The 23080-nt window shown below is 43.5% G+C and overlaps 1 protein-coding gene across 1 annotated transcript in view; it reads left to right on the plus strand.

Moving 5' to 3' along the window:
• The first annotated feature begins 6541 nt into the window (after positions 1 to 6541).
• LOC122541578 (uncharacterized) overlaps positions 6542 to 23080 on the plus strand; it is a 63708-nt gene continuing 47169 nt past the window's right edge. The window contains exons 1-2 of the mRNA XM_087978765.1: positions 6542 to 7148; positions 13727 to 15429. Coding sequence (XP_087834891.1) covers positions 14170 to 15429 — 1260 coding nt within the window. The 5' untranslated portion in view covers positions 6542 to 7148; positions 13727 to 14169. The remainder of the gene's footprint in view (positions 7149 to 13726; positions 15430 to 23080) is intronic.

Below are 23080 nucleotides of genomic sequence, written 5' to 3' on the forward strand. Positions count from 1 at the left end.
GGTCAGGATAGCTTTGACATATCATCAGAGCTGAAACTGATCATTGGTATGGAGCCTTCTATTAGAACCACAACTCATTCCAACAGGCTGTTCAAGTGTGAGGTCTGCAAGGAGGGCTCCACAGGCTCATCAGATCTCCTCCTTTGGGAGGCATTAGCACTGTAGTAATGTTACTGTAAAAGTAATCCAGTTAGGGTCAGAGAGTCATAGAGATGTACAGCATGGAAACAGACCATTTGGTCCAACCCGTCCATGCCGACCAGATATCCCAACCCAATCTAGTCCCACCTGCCAGCACCCGGCCCATATCCCTCCAAACCCTTCCTATTCATATACTCATCCAAATGCCTCTTAAATGTTGCAATTCTACCAGCCTCCACCACATCCTCTGGCAGCTCATTCCATACACGTACCACCCTCTGCGTGAAAAAGTTGCCCCTTCGGTCTCTTTTATATCTTTCCCCTCTCACCCTAAACCTATGCCCTCTCGTTATGGACTCCCTGACCCCAGGGAAAAGACTTTGCCTATTTATCCCTTCATAATTTTGTCAACCTCTATAAGGTCACCCCTCAGCATCCAATGCTCCAGGGAAAACAGCCCCAGTCTGCTGAGTCTCTCCCTGTCGCTCAGATCCTCCAACCCTGGCAACATCCTTGTAAATCTTTTCTGAACCCTTTCAAGTTTCACAACATCTTTCTGATAGGAAGGAGACCAGAATTGCATGCAATATTCCAACAGTGGCCTAACCAATGTCCTGTACAGCCACAACATGACCTCCCAATTCTTGTACTCAATACTCTGAGCAATAAACGAAAGCATACCAAACGCCTTCTTCACTATCCTATCTACCTGTGACTCCACTTTCAAGGAGCTATGAACCTACACTCCAAAGTCTCTTCGTTAAGCAACACTCCCGAGGACCTTACCATTAAGTGTATAAGTCCTGCTAAGATTTGCTTTCCCAAAATGCAGCACCTCGCATTTATATGAATTAAACTCCATCTGCCACTTCTCAGCCCATTGGCCCATCTGGTCCAGATCCTGTTGTAATCTGAGGTAACCCTCTTCGCTGTCCACCACACCTCTAATTTTGGTGTCATCTGCAAACTTACTAACTGTACCTCTTATGCTCGCATCCAAATCATTTATGTAAATGGCAAAAAGTATAGGACCCAGCACCGATCCTTGTGGCACTCCACTGGTCACAGGCCTCCAGTCTGAAAACCAACCCTCCACCACCACCCTCTGTCTTCTACCTTTGAGCAGTTCTGTATCCAAATGGCTAGTTCTCCCTGTATTCCATGAGATCTAACCTTGCTAATCAGTCTCCCATGGGGAACCTTGTCGAACGCCTTACTGAAGTTCATATAGGTCACATCTACTGCTCTGCCCTCATCAATCTTCTTTGTTACTTCTTCAAAAAATCCAATCAAGTTTGTGAGACATGATTTCCCATGCACAAAGCCATGTTGACTATCCCGAATCAGTCCTTGCCTTTCCAAATACATGTACGTCCTCTCCCTCAGAATTCCCTCAAACAACTTGCCCACCACCGAGGTCAGGCTCACTGGTCTATAGTTCCTTGGCTTGTCTTTACCACCCTTCTTAAACAGTGGCACCACGTTTGCCTCCAGTCTTCCGGCACCTCACCTGTAAGTATCGATGATACAAATATCTCAGCAAGAGGCCCAGCAATCATTTCTCTAGCTTCCCACAGAATTCTCGGGTACACCTGATCAGGTCCTGGGGATTTATCCACTTTTAACCATTTCAAGACATCCAGCATTCAAGACTTCCTCCTCTGTAATCTGGACATTTTGCAAGATGTCACCATCTATTTCCCTACAGTCTATATCTTCCATATCCTTTTCCACAGTAAATACTGATGCAAAATATTCATTTGGTATCTCCCCATTTTCTGTGGCTCCACACAAAGGCTGCCTTGCTGATCTTTGAGGGGCCCTATTCTCTCCCTAGTTACCCTTTTGTCCTTAATATATTTGTAAGAACCCTTTGGATTCTCCTTAATTCTATTTGCCAAAGCTATCTCATGTCCCCGTTTTGCCCTCCTGATTTCCCTCTTAAGTATACTCCTACTTTCTTTATACTCTTCTAAGGATTCACTCGATCTATCCTGTCTATACCTGACATATGCTTCCTTCTTTTTCTTAACCAAACCTCAATTTCTTTAGTCATCCAGCATTCCCTATACCTACCAGCCTTCCCTTTCACCCTGACTGGAATATACTTTCTCTGGATTCTTGTTATCTCATTTCTGAAGGCTTCCCATTTTCCAGCCGTCCCTTTACCTGCAAACATCTGCCTCCAATCTGCTTTCGAATGTTCTTGCCTAATACCATCAAAATTGGCCTTTCACCAATTTAGAACTTCAACTTTTAGATCTAGTCTATCCTTTTCCATCACTATTTTAAAACAAATAGAATTATGGTCGCTGGCCCCAAAGTGCTCCTCCACTGACACCTCAGTCACCTGCTCTGCCTTATTTCCCAAGAGTAGGTCAAATTTTGCACCTTCTCTAGTAGGTACATCCACATACTGAATCAGAAAATTGTCTTGTACACACTTAAGAAATTCCTCTCCATCTAATCCTTTAACACTATGGCAGTCCCAGTCGATGTTTGGAAAGTTAAAATCCCCTCTCATAACTACCCTATTATTCTTACAGATAGCTGAGCTCTCCTTACAAGTTTGTTTCTCAATAGGGGGTCTATAATACAATCCCAATAAGGTGATCATCCCTTTCTTATTTCTCAGTTCCACCCAAATAATTTCCCTGGATGTAGTTCCAGGAATATCTCCCTCAGCACAGCTGTAATGCTATCCCTTATCAAAAATGCCACTCTCCCTCCTCTCTTGCCTCCCTTTCTATCCTTCCTGTAATATTTGTATCCTGGAACATTAAGCTGCCAGTCCTGCCCATCCGTGAGCCATGTTTCCGTAATTGCTATGATATCCCAGTCCCGTGTTCCTAACCATGCCCTGTTCCCTAAACTCCTCATATCTTGATGTAATATGTTCAGCTTACAATGTTCAGAGATTATGTCCTGGAGAAATCAAAAATAACGTTTAAATATATTTGTGTTTGTGAAAACAAATCGGTGAAGCTACTTCTTTATGACCTACTTCCTGTGCTCTATTCTCACTCTTGTATCCCTTTTTGCATCGATCTCAATTTCTCTCTCTCCACTGTGATCGCTCCTGTGCATTGGCTGACCCCACTACTGCACTTCATCCCTGCCGTGGATACTGGGGTCTTCCTCTTCTGATTTGCTGTCAAATGCATCGAGGCCGAAGGGCCCTAACTGCGTTGTCATGCATGTAAGGATGCACATCGCACACTGATGTTGTCAGTTTGAAAGTCTCCAAGGGTGAAGAATGCTATTTCCACACTAGAAATCTCTGTAAAACATTTACCAGAGGAACTGAGACGGCAGATGCAATAAGTGAGGTTTTATTCAGATAGGACAATGACAAGTTTAAATCCCCACCTGGTCTGCTGCTCAAAGTCACCTCCATTTCCCCGGTCAGTTTCCCAAGTTTCAGGAAACTCATGTTGCTCCTGAAATATTTGGTTAAAATCACACAATACCAGGTTATAGTCCAACAGGTTTAATTGGAAGCACACTTGCTTTCGGAGCGACGCTCCTTCATCAGGTGATTGTGGAGGGCTCGATTAACTTTTTTTTATTTCAAAAATATACTTTATTCATAAAATACTTTGATGATCTGTACAACTGGACATGCCATACATATGTAAACATTCCATTTGTTTGCATACCGAAAACAGAGTAATCATTCCTATTTACAGGTCTGTACGGTTACATTTTTAGCTGAGGCGTCAGCAGAGCCCAAATGACTGCGCGGGCCCCCTGTTCTTCTCAGGCAGGCAGATGTTACACGGTGGTCTTTCCCCACTGCGCCTTGGCGGCAGCTGCCCCAAGCTTCACTGCGTCCCTCAACACGTAGTCCTGGACCTTGGAATGTGCCAGTCTGCAACACTCAGTCGGGGTCAACAGGTTTCGGACCACCCAGAGAGCGCCCTTCACCGAGCTGATGATCCTCCAGGCACAGTTGATGTTCGTCTCGGTGTGCGTCCCGGGGAACAGGCCGTAGAGCACGGAGCCCCGCGTCACGGCGCTGCTCGGGACGAACCTCGACAAACACCACTGCATTCCTCTCCAGACGTCTTCTGCGTAGGCACATTCCAGAAGGAAGTGTGTGACAGTCTTGACCCCCCCGCAGCCGCTTCGGTGTGGCTGAGAGTCCGGGCGTGCATAAGGGATCTCACAGGCAGAGCCCTTCTCTCACCACGAGTGGAGGGCTCGATTAACACAGAATTTATAGCAAAAATTTGCAGTGTGATGTAACTGAAATTATACATTGAAGAATTGATTGTCTGTTAAGCCTTTCATCTGTTGGAATACAGTGATAGATTCAATTCTTTCATGCAACTTTTAAAAAATGGGTTTTGTGATTTACACATGAAAGAAGTGAAACTATCACTGTATTCTAACAGATGAAAGGCTTAACAGACAATCAATTCTTCAGGGTATAATTTCAGTTACATCACACTGCAAATTTTTACTATAAATTCTGTGTTACGATCGAGCCCTCCACAATCACCTGATGAAGGAGCGTCGCTCCGAAAGCTAGTGCTTCCAATTAAACCTGTTGGACTATAACCTGGTGTTGGGTGATTTTTAATTTTGTACCTCCCCAGTCCAACACCGGCATCTCCGAATCCAGAAATATTTGGATTGACTGTGAGAGACGTCAATCAGAGAGCCCACCCACTCTGCCCATTGTCTCCTCTTCCTCTTCCAGAGCTGGTTCACTTCCTATAGGGACTGAAAACCAAGTGAGGAGATGGTGAGTGAAGGAGCAGCTTTTATACAAATTGTATCCCATAATATCCACACCAATCTTCAGGCAGTCTGACTATCCTGTGGGCAGCCAGGGGTGGAAATGTCCCTTATGCTGTGTGAGAAGATCCAGCTGAGAGAGCTGTTTACTCGGTGCTTTGTGCTGAACTGTTTGACTGGAGCTGTGTGTTGGATATTGAGTGTGTTTATTGGAAGCATTTCCCTCTGATTTCCAGGATGAGATTTGTTGATGGCTCACTCCTGAATATGAGAAGTTGAGGTGTCATTATCTGGGAGGTGCAGGGGTATGAGAATTCTTACTGATTACCTAACGTTGGGTTGTGTGTGTGTTGGAAGTAGGTTATTATCCTATGGACTGTCTGTTTTGGGATTTCGGTGTTTTCGGTGTTGCTTGTCTTTTCAAATCCCTTCAAAGTTTCTCACTCCCAAACCTCAAATGGAAGCATTTCCGTCTGATTTCCAGGCTGAGCTTTGTTGATGGCTCATTCCTGAATATGAGAGGGTGTGGTATCATTATCTGGCAGGTGCAGAGTGTCTGAGGATTCTTACTGATTTTCTCTTGTTGGGTTCTGACTGTATGTTTCAGGAGCTGCTTATTATCTTGTGGACTGTAAGTTTACAGTTCCTCTGAGGGAATGTTGCTTTAACGGAGGAGCAGGACTGAGGGAGAGCTGCTACTTTTGGAGCAGTCCAGAGAGAGAGGCATCCACCATATAGTGCCTCCTGTACTGAAACATCAGAGCATGAGTAGGCCTTTCTGTCTGATCTTGGTAGGTCATCCAACCCTACCCCATTCCAGCTTTCTCCCTATACTCTTTGATCCCTTTCGCTTGCAGAACTAACTCGTTTTTGACAATACTCAATGGTGTGGCCTCAACCACTTTCTGTGGCAGAGAATTCCACAGGCTCACCACTGTCTGGATGGAGAAATTTCTCCTCGTCTCAGTCATAAACTCACCCTCCCCCCATATCCTTAGCCTATGACTCCTTGTTCTGAACTCCTTGATTATTGGTAACATCCTTCCTGAATTTCCTCTGTGTAGATATGTTAGAATTTTATAGATTTCTATGAGATTCCTTCATTCTTCTAAACTCCTGTGAATATAGTCCACATGAAAGCAGTGTTTCTCTGTCTATATATACAAAGGTCGGCATGGTGGCTCAGTGGTTAGCACTGCTGCCTCACAGCACCAGGGTCGGTGAATGTCTGTGTGGAGTTTGCACATTCTCCCTGTGTCTGAGTGGGTTTCCTCCGGGTGCTCCGATTTCCTTCCACAGTCCAAGGATGTGCCGGTCAGATGAATTGGCTGTGCTAAATTGTTCATAGTGTTAGGTGCATTAGTCAGAGGGAAATGGGACTGGGTGGGTCACTCTTCGGAGGGTCAGTGTGGATTTGTTGGGCCGAAGGGTTTCCACACTGTAGAGAATCTAACCTAATCTAATCAGTCCTCCCATCCTAAATATCAATCTGATAAATCTTGGTTGCACTCTGTCCTTGGCCAGAACATCCTTCCTCAGATAAGGAGACCAAAACTGCACACAATACTCCACATGTCACCAATTGCAGCAAGACGTCTCTGCTCCTGTACTTAAAACCTCTCGGTATTGATGCTAAATTCCATTTTCCTTCTTCACTGCCTGCTGCACCTGAATGCTTACCTTTCGCAACTGATGTTCAAGGACACATCGGTCTCGTTGCACCTCCCCCTTTCCTAATCTATCACCATTCAGATGTGCCTTCCTGTGTTTGGTACCGAAGTGGAGAACCTCTCATTTATCCACATTATACTTCATCTGCCATGCATTTGCTCAATTAACTTGTGCAACTCTCACTGAAACATTCCTGTGCTATCCCCAGATCCCTGGTGTCTTGGTAAACAGAAATCCACCAATCTCAGATTCGATATTGACAATTGGTCTTGCATTGTTTGTTATTTGTGGAAGTGAATTTCAATCTTCTCCCATTCTTTATGTTGAACTGTTGCCTCATTTCACTTCTGAAAGATTCTTCCTCTAATATTTATACAATGTCCTTAATCCTAGATTCTCCAACTGGTGAAAATAATCTGCTTCCACTCACCTGACCCTCCAGTTAATGAAGTTATTAATCATATCACCCTTAAACTCTCTAATTCTGTGATTTTAGAATGTTAACACAGTGCAGAAAGAGGCCCTTTGACCCATCGTGTCAGATTATTAAAGGATTGGACACTCTGGAGGCAGGAAACATGTTTCGCTGATGGGTGAGTGCCGAACCAGAGGACACAGCTTAAAAATACGGAGTAGACCATTTAGGACAGAAACTTCTTCACCCAGAGAGTGGTGGCTGTGTGGAATGCTCTGCCCCAGAGGGCAGTGGAGGCCCAGTCTCTGGATTCATTTAAGAAAGAGTTGGATAGAGCTCTCAAGGATAGTGGAATCAAGGGTTATGGAGATAAGGCAGGAACAGGATATTGATTAAGGATGATCAGCCATGATCATATTGAATGGCCTCCTCCTGCACCTCTTGTCTATTGTCCTAAAGTTCAAGCTATTCTAATCCCATTTGCCAGCACTTGGCCTGAGACCTGTTTGTTGTGTTGCTGTAAGTTCTCATCTAAAGATTTTTTCAATGCTGTGATGGCCCCTGCCTCTATTGTCCACTCAGACAATGATTTCCATTTGGCCACCACCCTCTGGGTGAAAATAAAACCTCTTCCTTAAATCCCCACCAAACCTCTTGTCCCTTACCTTAAATCTATACCCCTATTTGTTGATTCTTTATTAAATAGAAAGATTTCTTCCACAAACCCTGTTTAGTGAGTTGTCAGAGGCTGATACAATTACAACATTTAAAAGGCACCTGGATGGGTACATGAATAGGAATGGTTTAGAGGGATATGGGCTAAGTGCTAGCAAATGAGACTAGATTAATTTAGAATATCTGGTAGGCATTGACAAGTTGAACTGAAGGGTCTGTTTCTGTGCTGTACGTCTCTATGGCTCTGACTCTATACCCCTTATAATTTTGTGCACCTCAATCAGGTCCCCTTCTCTACACTCAGGAAAACAATCTCAGTCTATGCAGCCTGTCTGTTCATAGCTGAATCAATCCAACCTAGGCACTGTCCTAGTGAAATTCCTCTGAACCTTCCCTCATGCAATCACATCCTTCTCATAGTGGGGCAACTAGAACTGTGCATAGACTAGCTGTAGCCAAACAAACACTTTATAGGGAGTTCCATCATAACCTGCCAGTTCTTTATTCAACCATAGAATCCCAAGGAAAAAGGCCATTCTCTCCATTAGGTCTGCAACAACCCTTCAAAAGGCAGCCCCAGCCCCCCCACCTATCTATCCCTTAAAGCTCACAGTTAGCACGCCAACCCACCTAACTGGCACATTTTTGGATATTGGAGGAAACCAGAGCACCCGCAGAACTCATGGAAACATGGAGAGAAGGTGAAAATTGCACTTGGACAGACAACCAAAGCTGGAATTGAACCTAGGTCCTTGGTGCTGTGAGACAGCAGTGCTAACCACTGTGCCCACTCTTGCTGGCAACTAATGCCTCAACTAATAAATGCAAGTAACTATATGCCTTCTTAACCACCTTATCCACCTCAGTTGCTTTTTCTGATTATTTTCTATACCTGAAGCAGGAGAATCTACATTTCAAGCATAAAGCCCTTCATCAGGAATGAGGCTCATGGCCCAAGGGGGCTGAGAGATAAAAGGCCGGGGGGGCGATGCGAGGTGGAAGGTAGCTGGGCATGCAATACGTAGATGAAGGTGAGGATGAAGGTGATGGGTTGGAGAGGAGGATGGAGTGGATAGGTGAGAGGAAGATGGATAGGTAGGTGCCGAGTTGGAAGGTTGGATCTGGGACAAGGTGAGGGGAGGTGAAATGAAATGAGAAAACTGGTGAAATCTGCATTGATCCTGTGTGGTTGGAGAGTCCCATGGCATGAAGATATAGATTTCACCAGTTTCCTCATTTCCCTTCCCCCCACCTTATCCAAGATCCAACCTTCCAACTCGGCACCACCCTCTTGAACTGTCCTACCTGTCCATCTTCCTTCCCACCTATCCGCTCCATCCTCCTCTCTGACCTATCACCTTCACCCTCACCTTTGTCTACCTATCGCATTCCCAGCTACCTTTACCCAGCCTCACCTCTCCTCCCATTTATCTCTCAGCCCCCTTGGGCTACCAGCCTCAATCCTGATGAAGGGTTTTACGCTCGAAACATTGATTCTCCTGCTCCTCAGATGCTGCCTGACCGGCTGTGCTTTTACAGCACTGCACTTTTCGACTCTGATCTCCAGCATCTGCAGTCCTCACTTTCTCCCTGTTTTCTACACCTGTAAATGACATTTTAATAATGTCTGTACCTTGATCCCCAAGTCTCTCTGAACCTCCACTGTTTTGAATTTTTCATCATTTGCAAAATACCTGTACAGATTCAAGTGGAAACACTGAAATCCATTTGCCCAGTTATTCAACATATCCAAATGTTTGTAATTTATTGTTTCCATGTATGTTGCTCTCAGAACCAGTTGCCTTGTGTCAACAATAAATGTGGAATTGTGTTTTTTTAACCCAGCTAAATTGTTCAAAAATGCAGTGAACAGTTGAGACTCAAAACTGATACTTGCAGGACACCTCTCATCCATTTAGATCCTCACCGCTGGAGGATTTTATCCTTAATATCCATACTAATATTCAGCACTGAATATCCAACATGAAGGAATATTCTGATGATGTAACATCACTGGATAGTGTACTGGTGGTGAACGGGAGGGGATTGAGTCAAATGGGAGTTGCCCTAATCAGGGGAACTTCTGTGTTCTCGATGCTGTTGAGATAGTTCAGAGTTGTTGCAGATGTTCTCTTCCGTGTGAGTGGGAGGTGATTATCTGACCTGAGCGTTCTCGACTGTTGGGGGGATTGGAGTGGCTTGGAGGGGAGTTCTCCCAGCTCCTCAGGTTGATCATCCATGTGTTATTTTTGGCTGAAGACACTTTAACCTTGTGTCTCGGTCTTGTGTGCTGGTCTCCAGCACGGCTGTAAATGGAGGTGTTCATAGAGCTGCCTTCTCCTGTTACTGGACTGGTAGTCCACAGTTCTCAACAATAGGTGACAGGAATACCGAACTTTGCTCAGTTCTGATCCTGTGGGCTGTTTAGCTATGTTTATTACCTACTACATTCAGTTTTTGTCTGCATGTTACCCTCTGTCGTACATTCATTCGGTTCAATTCTGCATTTGAAAGTGTCCCGAATGCAGCTCCTGACCTGCCTGATTACTGGTTTGACGTAATCATGAAATGAGGACTGTGCTGAGCTGTGAGATTGTGGTTGAGTACAGTCCTGCTGCTGATGACTCACTTAGACACCTAGTTTTGGGATCTTAGTTACCCAGTGATGATTAACATGAAGAAGTACTCATTCTTCAGTTGGGAGGGCACTATGTGGGCAGATCTTATCGACATGTGCTCTGTGAGATTTGTCACTTCACCTTCCTTCTACAGTGCTCGGCATTCCTCCAGATGGCTTAGATTGTACTAACCCGGGAGGGGTAACTTCAGCCAGGCTGGCATGGTCTGGTGTGTTAGCCCCCACTGCTGGTCCTGAGGAAGGAGGACTGACCTCCTTGGTTTGTTAATAGAGTTTAAATTCCAGCAGTTAGTGTGGTGGTATTTGAACATATACCTTGAAAGCATTAACCTGGGTCTCTGGATTAGTAGTCCAATAATATATCAGTGATATACTGTTCATTGATAGACTGTTCCACAGTGAGTGCCAGGTCTGCTGTTCCCCTGGGGGGATTATATGTAAATCACTGCACCACCCAGTCCTTCCAAGTCCCCCCAAGACTGCAAAGCGGGTGACAATTCTTCTCTTCTACCGTTGTTGGGGATTGGGAGTTTGGGATGTTCCCAGTTTGATATGATTCAGTGAGTATCATCACTAATTGACCAAACTATGGGTCAGCTTTCCTCACTTAGGCACTTGTCATTCTTGGTAAGAGAAACTTTACAGACTTCACTGGGCTGAGCTCACCTTCATTGTATCCTGACATCTACAACTTTCTCTACTAGATCTTCAAGAGTACAATACAGTTCTCAGTGAATTAATAGCCCATTTTGCACTCTTCCCAACTGTCTTTTCCATTGTCCTCAAGGCAACTGGGAAGGTAGACAAAGAAAGTAATCACATTATCTGCTCCTGATCATTATCCAGTGTTCCTGGTCAAAACAGAGGTCAAGTAAGGAAAAAGAGAGAATTTACATCTGATTCTCCCACACAGAAATGACAGACTGGCACTAACTGGGACTTCCATTGAAGAAGGGATGTTGAGCTATAACTGGACTTATAATCCAGAGACCCAGGATAATGCTTTAAGGGCATGTGGGCGGCACGGTGGCACAGTGGTTAGCACTGCTGTCTCACAGCGCCAGAGACCCGGGTTCAATTCCCGCCTCAGGCGACTGACTGTGTGGAGTTTGCACGTTCTCCCCGTGTCTGCGTGGGTTTCCTCCGGGTGCTCCGGTTTCCTCCCACAGTCCAAAGATGTGCAGATCAGGTGAATTGGCCGTGCTAAATTGCCCATAGTGTTAGGTAAGGGGTAAATGTTAGGTAAAGGGGTATGGGTGGGTTGCGCTTCGGCGGGTCGGTGTGGACTTGTTGGGCCGAAGGGCCTGTTTCCACACTGTAAGTAATCTAATCTAATCTAATCAAAAACCTGATGAAGGGCTTCTGCCCGAAACGTTGATTTTCCTGCTCCTTGGATGCTGCTTGACCTGCCGTGCTTTTCCAGCACCACTCTAATCTTGACTCTGATCTCCAGCATCTGCAGTCCTCACTTTTGCCTATGTGTTCTACCACACAGACTGCTGGAATTTAAATTCAATTAACAAACCTGGAATTAAAAGTGAGTCTGAGTAATGGAATTGTGTTAACTGTTATAAAAACCGATTGGGGCACACCTGAAGGAGAGGAAACCTGCGTCCTTACTTGGGTCTGACCTACATGTGACTCCACATGCACAGCAATGTAGTTGACTCTGAAACACTCTCTGAAGGGGTTACTCAGTCGGATCAAAACTACTGCAAAGCCACAAAGGAAAGAAATAGGACAGACCACCCAGTATCAACCTCAGTCCTGGAAATTTCAGCAACTAACACAGCCCTGTCAACCCTACAGAGTTCTCCTCACTTACTAATTGTTGGAAGCTTCTGTCAAAATTGGAAGATCTGTCCCACAGATTAGTCTGCCAGCAGAGTCATTCTCACAGAATCACATGGAAGAGACACTGTCCAAGCTAGGACAATCACCGTCCCTGTATATACTCAATGAAACTGACAATGCGGTATGCTGTGAGGAACATGTTGTCCTGGGAGTCCTCAACATTGACTCCTGACTCTATCCAGTCGCATTGGTTCAGGTCATCAGAAAAGAAAACCTCCTGATTACAATCAATATTCACTAACAATTGTGGCTGAGCAGAACCACTATCGATCAACAACATAGCTGCTAGACTGGGATTTCAGCAATGGTGAGGGAACCAACTAGAGGGGCTACTTTACCTTGTCAATCTACATGTTCTTGGCAGTATTGGTGGGAGTGACCAATACACAGTTCTTGTGGAGACAAAACCCCACATTATGCATCAGGATTGTATTCAAACACGTAACCTCGTGGCCTGGCATACCCCTATTTTACTGTTACTATCAAGCCAGGGGACCAACCCTGGTTCAATGAAGAGCTCTGGGGGCATGCTGGGAGCAGTTTTAGACATTCCTAAAAATGATGTAACAAGCTGGCAAAGCCAGAGTAGAAGACTACCTGCACACCAAACAGCAGGAGCAGTATACAATCAACAGAGCTAAGTGGTACCACTATTAACGGTTCAGATTTAAGCTCTACAGTACTGCCACATTCACTCGTGAATGGTGGTGGACAACTAAATAACTGGCTGGGGTAGTGGCTCCAGAAATATCCCCATCCTCAATGATGGGGGATTCCAGCACATCAAAAGATGCATCTCCTCCAGTTGACTTCTGGGAGCTTCCCAGCAACACGGTTGCCAGTCTTTGGCCAATTTGATTCACTCCATGTAATATCAAGAAATGGCTAAAGGCACTGGATACAAAGGCCCTAGGCGCTGACAGCATCCTGAACAAAATATTGAAGATTTCTGCTCCAGAACTAGCTCTGCCCCTGACAAAGCTATGCAGTGTAGCCGCAAGATTGGCTTCTATCCACTAATTTGAAAAAAACTCTCCAGATATTCCTGTTCATAAATCCAACCTAATCATTTTGAATCCTCTCAGTCAACTGTCAATCAGCAAAGTGATGGAAGGTATTATGACAGTATTACTTACTCCCCAGTGGCCTGTCCAGTAATACTTAATTTGGGCTTTTCCAGTGTCAGTCAATGGCAGCAATGTGTATCATCTACAAGATGTACTACAGCAACCTATAAAGGCTGCTGCAATAAGAATTACCGAGCCTGTGACCTTTACTGTCCAGGAGGACAGGGAAGCAGATCCCTTGGAACACCATGATCTTCAAGTTCTCCTCCAAGCCTGGAACTCCCTCCCTAACAGCTCTGTGGATATGTCCATACAATATAGACTGCAGTGATTTATGGAGATGGGCAGCAATGCCCACATCCTCTTAAAGTATAAACAAAATGTCTGAGGAGTCAACCCTTTCACAAGGGAGGAGAGAGAATTGGAGGAAATTAACACAAAAATACTGGATAATTGAAATTTTCTGCATCCGAATTATTTTGCTTTAATTGGAGGCATTCATATTCTTTTCTTGTTTTGCAGATGGATTGCACTGTACTGCACCAGAGAAGACAGAGAGGATAGGCACTGCAGATAGATTCTGACCATCTCTAAAGAACAACTGCACAACTGTGGGAAGACCTCCAGTATTCCAGCATTGCTTACCACAGAGAAGGCTGGGCAGTGAAATCATTTGGTCGGGGGAGCTTTGACATATCATCAGATCTGAAACTGGTCAGTGATGTGGAGCCTTCTGTCAGAACCAACCTTTCCGAAGATTCGGCTGTGGGTGATCGGTCAGGAAGAAGTGTGAATGGACTCAAGGTGTGGTGAGAGCTTCAGTCAAATATTGAGCCTTATGAACCATTGACTTATTCCTACAGGTGAGAGGCTGTTAAAGTGTGAGGGGAACTCCACAGGCTTGTTAAGATCTCCAAACACATAAGGTACATATATTGTATGACTATTAAAATAACAGCAGGTACATGGAAGAGAAACCTTTTAAGTGTGAGGTCTGTGACCGAACCTTTGCACAATCATGGACACTCATGAATCACAGACGCATTCACACCGGGGAGAAACCATTCAAGTGTGAGGTGTGTAACCATGGCTTTGTACAATCATCAGGCCTGGTGAACCACCGGCGGATTCACACTGGGGAGAAACCATTCACATGCAAGGTATGCAACAAATCATTCTCACGGTCATGGACTCTTCATGTGCACCAACGTGTTCACACAGGGGAGAAACCATTCAGGTGTGATGTGTGTGACAAATCATTCTCAGATGCATCAACACTCCAAAAACACCAACGCATTCACACGGGGGAGAAACCATTCACATGTGAGGTGTGTGACAAATCATTCTCAAAGTCATCGACCCTCCTCGTGCACCAACGCATTCATACAGGGGAGAAGCCATTCACATGTGAGGCCTGCATAAAGTCATTCTCATCACTATCAGATCTCCGCAAACATCAACGTATTCACACAGGTGAGAAACCATTCAAGTGTGAGGTATGTGACAAATCATTCTCGTCATCATCAGATCTCCACAAACATGAACGGATTCATACAGGGGAGAAGCCTTTCAGGTGTGTTGTGTGTGACAAATCATTCTCCTTGCTGTCGAATCTCCGCACACACCAACGTATTCATACTGGGGAGAAACCGTTCAGGTGCAAGGCATGCAATAAATCATTCTCTGATTCATCAAGACTTCTGCTTCATCAGAGGATTCACACAGGGGAGAAACCATTCACATGCAAGGTTTGTGAAAAATCATTCTCATCATCATCAAACCTCCACACACACCAACGTATTCACACTGGGGAGAAGCCATTCAGATGTAAGGCATGTGACAAATCATTCTCTGATTCATCAAGACTTCTGCTCCATCAGAGGATTCACACAGGAGAAAAGCCATTCAAATGCAAGGTGTGTGAAAAATCATTCTCTGACTCGTCAAACCTCCGGACACATCAACGAATTCACACAGGGGAGAAACCATTCAAGTGTGAGGTATGTTACAAATCATTCTCTGATTCATCAAGACTCCTGCTGCATCAGAGAATTCACACAAGTGAGAAATCCTTCGTATGCAAGGTGTGTAACAAATTGTTCTCAGACCCATCAACCCTCCGGAGACATCAAAGAATTCACACCGGAGAGAAACCATTCACGTGTGAGATGTGTGACAAGTCGTTCTCAAGGTCATGGAACCTCCTGCTTCATCAGAGGATTCACATGGGGGAGTAATCCACCAGCATTTGTGGTGAATATTTTGGCATCTTCAACCCTTTTCAGATACCAGCCGATTCACATGGAAGAAAATCTGAAGGTGTGATATGTATGACAAAATATTCAAACATTTTTCCGAATCTTTGAAAATGCCAGTTAATGTATCTCCTGCTCCATCAAAGCATTCACACAATCAGTCTGAGTTCTATCATAAAGCTTTCAGACAGTTGTTGGATCTCCTGGAACAGCAGTTAAACCAACTGGAACTGACTAAACAAATTCCTGCTGAATTTTTCTTTAAGTGTGAACTTCTTTGCAAATGGTATTGGGATATCGAACAAGAAGCAGCTTTCACTCCCATCAAACAACTAGTGATGACATCACCAGTGCTGAGGGATTATGATGTCACAATGGAGTCATCCGGACTTGGAGTAACCCCCAGGCAGTGAGGACAACCCGTTGTGTTTGTATCCAGAGCGTTAATACACACTGGATGACATGATGCATGGATTCAGAAAACAATTTTTCTCAATTCAATTTCATCTGCTGCAAAGTGTTTGCAAGGGAAGACAGTGAATCTGACAGACAAGTGTATTCCTCCAGTCAAACAAATTTCACAACAGAGTGCAACTTTTCAAATGTTTCAGGAGGTTTAATGAAAGGTTGACCATTAAGGATCACCTTTTACAGTAAGAGGTTATTGGACAAACAAAAATAAGGTGGTTATCCAAGGTGGCATCTGTACAAAGGGCGTCTGGGTCACTATTCTTGAAGGGATGAGAACAGAGATACTGAAACATGTCCCACTGAACCATCAAGGAGCTGGGTCTAGTTTAAGGAAGGTAAGAGAAGTGCCAAACATGAGCCAAATGTTTGAACAAATTTGATCGATCAGCAGCAACAAATCCTTTATTCTTTCATGGGATGTGGAAACCACTGGCATAACAACATTTGTGGCTCATGTCTTATTGCCCTTGAACTGATTGGTTTGTTAGGCCAGTTAAGAGTCAACAGCACTGCTGTGGGTCTGAAGACACAAATAGATCAGATAAGTATGGTAGCTGTCACTCCTGAAAGGTCATTAATGAACTGTCATGACTCACTGGGATAGTACATTGAAAATCAAGCCCAGTACTCCTGAGCCAGCACAGAAGTTAACATTTTTAAAAGAAAATCTCCAAACTACCTGATTTTCAGACCCAGGTTGATACAATGCACAGGCCAGATCTCTGTACTTAAAATTAAAAAAACTATTTGTTATAGGCAATTAGATCTAGCAACAGGTACACAATTCAATTAAGAGAACTCTACTAATTCAAACTGTAAACCCCTTATAAACCCCTTTTACAAATAAGTGAACAGAAACAGTGATAAAAATTGTGGCCAATCTAAAAGCTATAAAAACAGCTCTGTAGACTTTGTTCTCAAGATCTGTTGGGTTGGTCCTTGCTGATCTGAAGATTTTTCCTGAACCTTCCTTTTTCCAAATGCTTCCATTGGTTTGGAAAAGGCAAAGAGTATCCCTTTCACATCTGAAAGGTCTCTGACTTATCCAGTTGAAAGACCCAACTTGCGGGATGTGCTGAAGGGACAATAAACTGTTTTTCTTATGGTTTAAAGTGACTTATGGTAGAGAATTGAGAGAGCGAGCTTTTAGCTACTGCAGACCTGCTGACTTCTCTTATGGTCTGAAAGGCTTCTCTCTGTTTTATTCACAGCCCAAGCTACTCAGCTACCTAGCAGCCGCTCATGATTGTTGGAGGCAGAGGATCTTTGTCATTGATAACTGGCCATAGTCCACAAACCAAACAACTTAACTTGTAAACAACTCGTCAGCATATTGCTGGACCCCAGAACTATACAAACAACATCACATCTGGTGTCAAATTTCTTGATTTCAAAATATATTTTGTAACAGTTCTTTCTCATTTCAGTCCACAGTTTTAAATCACATGGAAATGAAAAGATATGCTCTTTACAGAACCAAAGTGTTTTTTCAAAAATCAATTATAGCTTCATGGCCAGCATTATTGAGACTAGATTTAATTTCCAGATTTATTCATGGTATTTAAATTCCACCAGCTGGTGTAATGGAGCTACCAAGGCAATTACGTTCCTCAGAAAGAGAAATGTCATTTCAGAAAACAGCAAACATCACATGAAGAGTCACCAACAACTCAAATACATGCCATGAGAAGAGCTGTGCACTTCACAGATTGTGTGCATTGCTGTGAATAGACAAAAAACATTGGAACAGACTGGAAATCAACTGTTTTTTTTTTTCCCATTCATTTTATGTTTGGACCAATTTGCAACAGTATTTTTTTAATAAAATGGAATATTGGATAAAAATCTTTTTTTGTACTGCGGCTTCTAACATCCACATGAGATCAATATCATTGTATGTAAATTAGGAATTGAAGGCAGTTACCATTTTACCATCTGGAACATTACTTGAAATTCAAATGGATGGAAGTATTTCTGAAGCACCAAGAGTTTCCTGAAGCTTGTGAAAGTGAGCGATGAACGGGAGGTGACTTTGAGCAGATCAGGTGGAGATTTAAACTTATCTGAATATATTTCAGTTATTGCAGCTACTATCTCAGTTTCTTTGCAGACGTTTGTCAGAGCTTTCAAGTGAGGGATTAGCATTATTCATCCTCAAAGGCTTTGAAGTTGACAATATCAGAGGAAGTGGCAGAGGAAGGGTACAATTACACCATTTAAAATATTGTACATGGATAGGAAATATTTAGAGGGATATAGGCCAAAAACAGGCAAACGGGACTAGTTCATTTTAGGAAACTGGTCAGCATGCACAAGTTGGGCTGCAGGACTTGTTTCAACATGAGTTGAAAAAAAGAAAAGAGTAGGAGTGAAGATAGAACCAGTATTAGAACCTCTGATGCAGAAAGTGAGCCTGGGACTTGGGGACTGTGTTTAAATTGGGGAGTGAGAGACTGAAGGATCTGGAGGTGACCAGCTTCGACAAAGTAAGTGAAGGGTCAATTTGAATGAGAGATTGATGTAGGGCAAGGATACTTGTGACTTTGGTTTGATTTGGGGGTGGGGGGGGAGAGGGTGTGGTCATGGTGGTGACTTTTTAATGAAAGATCATCTCATCTTTATATGTTAATGACACTTCCAGCATTTTTTGATTCAAATTTTTAAAACCTATACGCAGATCATTTGGCCCAACTGCTTTCACCTGGCGCTTATGCTCCACACGAACTTTCTCCCTCCCTATTTTTTCTCACCTCTCAGCAGATTGTTCTTTTTTTTCCCCTCATGGTTTTATCTGGCTTCTCATCAATTGCATCTAAACTATTTCCTCAACCATTCCCATTGGGAGCAAGTTCCACATTCTTGTGTTTCTCATGGTGAAGAAGTTTATCCTGAATTCTTCATTAGACTTATTATCGACCGACTAATTTTGGACTCCTCCACACAAGTGGAAACACTTTTTATCTATTTACCCCAAAGTCTTCATTTATAATGCATCATTGTAAAGATTTCTGTCATGTCACCCTTCAGCCTTCTCTTTTCTGCGGAGAAGAGTGCTGGTTTGTTGAGTCTTTCCTGATAGTTACAATCTCTCAATTCTCAGTCTCATCCTTATCAATGCTTTTTCATACCTCCTCCAGTTTCTTTTGAATATGAAGGATTAGAACTGTCCACAGTGCTCGGAGTGTGGTCCAAGCAAGATTCTAAACAAGTTCAACATAACTACTCTGCTTTTCAATTCTATTCCTCAAGAGAGGACCACAGTGCTATAGTTTATTTAGACTTGTCAATATACTTTTGTGATCAACAAGGCTTAAATTATTAAATTGTACTGTACATTGAGTACAGGAGTTGCGGCTGTACAGGACATTGGTTAGGCCACTATTGGAATATTGAGTGCAATTCTGGTCTCCTTCCTATCGGAAAGATGTTGTGAAACTTGAAAGGGTTCAGAAAAGATTTACAAGGATGTTGCCAGGGTTGGAGGATTTGAGCTATAGGGAGAGGCTGAACAGGCTGGGGCTGTTTTCCCTGGAGCGTCGGAGGCTGAGGGGTGACTTTATAGAGGTTTACAAAATTATGAGGGGCATGGATAGGATAAATAGGCAAAGTCTTTGTCCTGGGGTTGGGGAGTCCAGAACTAGAGGGCATAGGTTTAGGGTGAGAGGGGAAAGATATAAAAGAGACCGCAGGGGCAACTTTTTCACGCAGAGGGTGGCACATGTATGGAATGAGCTGCCAGAGGAAGTGGTGGAGGCTGGTACAATTGCAACATTTAAGAGGCATTTGGATGGGTATATGAATAGGAAGGGTTTGGAGGGATATGGGCTGGGTGCTGGCAGGTGGGACTAGATTGGGTTGGGATATCTGGTCAGCATGGACGGGTTGGACCGAAGGGTCTGTTTCCATGCTGAACATCTCTATGAGTCTATATGTTCCGTGACAACAGGCTTAATTTATATGTACAATAGAGATGTTGTTGAGAAAGTCTTTTGAGGGCCAATACTGTAATGTAGCATCAAGAGAAAAACAGAAATGGTCAAAGGGAAGGTAGGGCCATTTTGCATCTTTGGGTTCCAGTGAGTTGACTTTTAGCAGTAAATAGAAGCCAAGATAATGGTACTGGTTAGCTTGAAGAATGATCTGATCACAGGTCTCCAGTCAAAAAGGTACACTTTTCGTGAGATTCTTTTGGAGATGCCGGAGCACTCTTCCCCAGGGGAATTATAAATAAAGGGCACAAGAGAAGGTTACATTATTGTGCGGAAGATAGGAGTAGATAGAACACAGGGTCTAGTGAGAGGGAGGAACTGAAGGTAATCAATATGATTAGGGAAATTGTGTTGGGGAAATTGATTAGAATAAGGGCTGATAAATACACAGAAGCTGGTAATCTATATCCTGTTAAGAAAGCGGCCCGAGAAATAGTGAATGCATTGATGGTCATTTTCTAAAACTTAATTTGATTTATGATTCTAACATATACCTAGGTACAGTGAAAAGTTTTGTTTTGCGTGCAGTACAGACAGATCATATCATACAAAATACCTTTGGGTAATAGAATAGAGCAAAGAATACAGCATTACAGCTGCAGAGAAGGTGCACAAGAGCGAGATCAACATTAAATATGAAACTTGAGAGATCGATTCAGAAATCTAATAACAGCATGGAGGAAGCTTTTCTTGAGTCTGTTGCTACATGTGTTTGAGCTTATGTATCTTCTGCCTGATAGAAGAGGTTGGACGAGGTTATAACCAGGGTGGGAGGGGTCTTTGATTATGTTGGCTACCTTCCCATCAACAAGTATAATGGAGTTAATGGATGTAAGGTTGATTTGCATGATGGACTGGGCTGTATTCACAACTCTCTGTAGTTTCTTATGGTCCTGAACACAGGAGTTGTCAGACCAAGCCGTGATGCATCCGCATAGAATGCTTTCTGTTTTGCATCTCTGAAAATTGGTGAGAGTCTTTATGGACATGCCAAATTTCCTTAGCCTCCTGAGGAAGTACAGGCATTGTTGTGCTTTCTTGATTGTAGCGTCAACGTGGGTGAACCAGGACAGATTGTTAGTGATTGTCATCCCGAGGAACTTGACACTTTCGACCGTCTCCACCTCAGCACCATTGATGCAGACAGGAGTGTGGTCTCCACCTTGCTTTCTGAAGTCTTTCATTTTGGTGATGTTGAGGGAGTGATTGTTATTTTTACACCATTCCACCGAGCACTGTATCTCTTTCCTGTATTCTGTCTCTTCATTGTTTGAGATCAGACCTACAATGGTGGTGTCATCAGTGAACTTGTAGATGGAGTTAGCACAGAATTTGGCGACAGTCATGGGTGTAAAGTGAGGGGCTGAGTTTGCAGCCTTGCGGGGCACCGGTGTTAAGGATTATCATGGAGGAGGTGTTGTTGCCTGTTCTCACTGATTGCAGTCTGTGGGTCAGGAAGTTGAGGATCCAATTGCAGAAGACGGAGCAGAGACCTAGGTCTTGAAGTTTGGATATTGTTGGTTGGAATTATGGAATCAAGGTCAATAGATGCTGGAACAGCTTCTATGATTGGCAGGTAGCTAATGTAACTCCAATATTTAAAGAAGGAGGTAAAGAGAAAACAGGGAATTATCAACTGGTTAGTCTGACATCAATATTGGGGAAATATCACACCATGAGTACTGTGTGTAGTTTTGGTCTCCTTATCTGAGGAAGGATATTTTGGCTATGGAGGGAGTGCAACAAAGGGTTTACCAGGCTGACTCCTGGGATGGCAGGACTGACATATGAAGAGAGACTGGATAGACTAAGACTATATTCACTGGAGTTTATAAGAATGAGGGGCGTTTCATAGATAGCTATAAAATTCTAATAGGACTAGACACGGTAAATGCAGAATATTCCCAATGTCTGGGAGCCCAGAAGCAGAGATCACAGTCTAAGGATACAGGGTCTGCATTTAGGACCACAATGAGAAATTTCTGCACCCAGAGAGTGATGAGCTTGTGAAAGTCTCTGCCAGACAAACTGGGTGAGGCAAAATATTGTATGTTTTCAAGGAGGACTTAAGTATAGTTCTGAGGGCCAAAGGAATCAAAGGATAAGGGTCAAAGTGGGAGCAGGGGAGATAAGTTGGATGACCATGATCAAATTGAATGGCCTGAAGGAGAGAATGGCTTCCTCTTGCCCCGATAAATCCAGTGTTGGGATCAGCTTTAGAAAATAGTATAACGGCTAAAGGGCCTTAACAGAATGTGAATAGGTTTCATGAGGATGCTACCTTTGAGAGAGAGAGAGAGAGAGAGAGAGAGCAAGAGGGAGAGAGAGGGCGCAAGGGGCATTCCACACAACAGCTTTAGGTGTGCAGTTTCCAAAGTTAAGGTGGACTGAGGAACTAGTGTTGAAGTTTTAAAAGTGCAACAGATTGTATGTTAGAGTTAAGTTGACAAAACTAAAATCTTGAAGAACAACATGACTCAAGAAATTAGGTTTGATTAGATTCCCTACAGTGTGGAAACAGGCCCCTTGGTCCAACCAGTCCACACCGACCCTCCGAAGAGTAACCCACCCAGACTCATTTCCCTCCGACTCATGCACCTAACACTATGGGCAATTTAGCATGGCCAATTCATCTGACCTGCACGTCTTTGGACCATGGGAGGAAACCGGAGCACCTGGAGGAAACCCACACAGACATGGGGAGAATGTGTAAACTCCACACAGAGGTTGGAATCAAACCTGGGACCCTGGTGCTGTGAAGCAGCAGTGCTAACCACTGAGCCACCAGGTCCGAGATCCACCAGAAAGATAGTTCAACATGTCGAACTTGTGTAACAGGTCATCTTTACTGTCCAATAAGCTTTGTCAGCTTACATTTTAAATCAATTATTTTCATTTTTGTCAATAAGTTACCAAATGAGCATTTCTTACCCTGGGGTTTACTATAGAGTTCAAATGCTACTTTTAACCTTAACCATGCACAACTTGTAAACCTGACCATTGCTCACCCCCAATATAGCCAATTAAATTAATTTGACAACATGAACACAAATTGTTATTTTCAAACCTCTATCATCACTTCATAATCTCTATCCCTCCATTAAAGTGCACACAACTCAACTCTTCTAATTTTACTGTGATTCACAGAATTTGTTCAAGAC

Source organism: Chiloscyllium plagiosum, unplaced genomic scaffold, assembly GCF_037043375.1.
Source record: "Chiloscyllium plagiosum isolate Xiang-an unplaced genomic scaffold, Cpla_swu_hap1 HiC_scaffold_35, whole genome shotgun sequence".
Lineage (NCBI taxonomy): Eukaryota > Metazoa > Chordata > Chondrichthyes > Orectolobiformes > Hemiscylliidae > Chiloscyllium > Chiloscyllium plagiosum.